Here is a 2,500-nt window from a genome sequence, read left to right as displayed (position 1 = left end):
TGAATAAATTTTTTTTTTTTTTGACTGAATCAGTGGAGTGTGTCACCTCTGTTCCACCACAGACTTCAGCCGGTCGTTCTCAGTCTTCAGTGCGGTGTCGTCCGGCACGTGTGAGATCTTCTCATCATCCGTTCCGTTGAGGCTGGACGCTTGATTGCCTGACGGAGTTTCACGCCCAGATTCCTTACAAAACCACACAATTTCACATTTTAACAGACGTCACTCACATCACTGACTGTGGCTAAAAAGCTTTAGATTATGAGGATGACTTTACCTGCGACTGATCACTGGATGTCTCCATCTTCTCCTGAGATTTTTCTCTGGCTAGTTTTGCAGCTTCTTTGACTTCCAGGAACTTCTCAGCGAACTGAGGTAAAACAGAAAAAACAAAAAGGATAGGAAAAAAACATGGATTGGTACTGTTACACCTCTGACTGTCAAAAGGGTTATAAAATCAACATATGAACCTTCATAACAGTGTTTTGCTTCTACAGTTATTGCAGAAACACATGGTGTGACTGTTTCAGATCATTATAATACATCAACATCAAGAACAGCCGCATCTCATGCGCTCATGTGTGCATACATGTGTGACAGTCTGTGTGTGTGTGTGCATGCATGTGTGACGGTCTGTGTGTGTGTGTGTGCATGCATGTGTGACGGTCTGTGTGTGTTTGCATGCTTGTGTGACATTCTGTGTGTGTGTGCATGCTTGTGTGACATTCTGTGTGTGTGTGCATGCTTGTGTGACAGTCTGTGTGTGTGTGCATGCTTGTGTGACATTCTGTGTGTGTGTGCATGCTTGTGTGACGGTCTGTGTGTGTGTGCATGCTTGTGTGACGGTCTGTGTGTGTGTGCATGCTTGTGTGACATTCTGTGTGTGTGTGCATACTTGTGTGACGGTCTGTGTGTGTGTGTGCATGCTTGTGTGACATTCTGTGTGTGTGTGCATGCTTGTGTGACGGTCTGTGTGTGTGTGTGCATGCATGTGTGACGGTCTGTGTGTGTTTGCATGCTTGTGTGACATTCTGTGTGTGTGTGCATGCTTGTGTGACATTCTGTGTGTGTGTGCATGCTTGTGTGACATTCTGTGTGTGTGTGCATGCATGTGTGACGGTCTGTGTGTGTGAGTGCATGCATGTGTGACGGTCTGTGTGTGTGTGCATGCTTGTGTGACATTCTGTGTGTGTGTGCATGCTTGTGTGACATTCTGTGTGTGTGTGCATGCTTGTATGACAGTCTGTGTGTGTGTGCATGCTTGTGTGACATTCTGTGTGTGTGTGCATGCTTGTGTGACGGTCTGTGTGTGTGTGCATGCTTGTGTGACGGTCTGTGTGTGTGTGCATGCATGTGTGACGGTCTGTGTGTGTGTGCATGCTTGTGTGACATTCTGCGTGTGTTTGCATGCTTGTGTGACAGTCTGTGTGTGTGTGTGTGTGTGCATGCATGTGTGTGTGTGCATGCTTGTGTGACGGTCTGTGTGTGTGTGCATGCTTGTGTGACAGTCTGTGTGTGTGTGCATGCTTGTGTGACATTCTGTGTGTGTGTGTGCATGCTTGTGTGACATTCTGTGTGTGTGTGCATGCTTGTGTGACAGTCTGTGTGTGTGTGTGCATGCATGTGTGACGGTCTGTGTGTGTGTGCATGCTTGTGTGACGGTCTGTGTGTGTGTGCATGCTTGTGTGACAGTCTGTGTGTGTGTGTGCATGCATGTGTGACAGTCTGTGTGTGTGTGCATGCTTGTGTGACATTCTGTGTGTGTGTGCATGCTTGTGTGACATTCTGTGTGTGTGTGCATGCTTGTGTGACGGTCTGTGTGTGTGTGCATGCTTGTGTGACGGTCTGTGTGTGTGTGCATGCTTGTGTGACGGTCTGTGTGTGTGTGCATGCATGTGTGACGTATTGTCAGACCTTGGACAGCTGTTGTTCGGAGGCGAAGCCGAGTCCAAACACTGTGTTTGCACGACTGTCGGCCCACTGGCCAAACTTCTGCGATGTTTTAGTAAAGTTCATATTGGGGGTGATTGTGCTGTTGATGATCACCTGAAAAACAAACACATCACAATATTACAATGGTCACACAGACACAAACACACACACACACACACACACACACACACACACACACAATTCATGTGTGTTGATAAATAACAGTGAGTTATTTATTGAGTGCTGAACTGGTATTAGTCATTAATCTTTCACATGTTGCTTCTCCAAATATTCCTGCATTCTGTAAAAATTCTCCAAAATGTAGCTGTGTATTTCTGTGGATTTGACCTAATTTCTTCAGTGATTCACACTCACTGATTCTGTGTGACTCTTGAAGCTGATCAGAGTTACACGTGTGTGTTCGGCCAGCCATTTAACCTCAACACGTGTATGTGTGAGCGCTGTCAGAGTGACAGCAGCAGGTGTGTGTGTGTGTGTGTGTGTGTGTGTCTGTCTGCTACTTACACCGAAATGTGAGTGTGAGTCTTCATCTATCTGCTCTCAGAGAGTG

At 46.4% G+C, this 2,500-nt stretch overlaps 1 protein-coding gene across 1 annotated transcript in view; it reads right to left on the bottom strand.

Annotated features, from left to right (window-relative positions):
- LOC127933858 (homer protein homolog 2-like) overlaps window positions 1-2,068 on the bottom strand; it is a 5,635-nt gene extending 3,567 nt beyond the window's left edge. The window contains exons 1-3 of the mRNA XM_052530885.1: window positions 1,912-2,068; window positions 275-367; window positions 47-183 (exon numbers count right to left, since the gene is read on the bottom strand). Of these exons, the coding sequence (XP_052386845.1) occupies window positions 47-183; window positions 275-367; window positions 1,912-2,013 (332 nt within the window). The 5' untranslated portion in view covers window positions 2,014-2,068. The remainder of the gene's footprint in view (window positions 1-46; window positions 184-274; window positions 368-1,911) is intronic.
- Window positions 2,069-2,500: the final 432 nt, after the last annotated feature.

The sequence above is a fragment of the Carassius gibelio genome, chromosome A18 (assembly GCF_023724105.1).
Source record: "Carassius gibelio isolate Cgi1373 ecotype wild population from Czech Republic chromosome A18, carGib1.2-hapl.c, whole genome shotgun sequence".
Lineage (NCBI taxonomy): Eukaryota > Metazoa > Chordata > Actinopteri > Cypriniformes > Cyprinidae > Carassius > Carassius gibelio.
The sequence above is the reverse complement of the archived record's forward strand: the minus strand, read 5'-3'. Positions and strand labels throughout refer to the sequence as shown.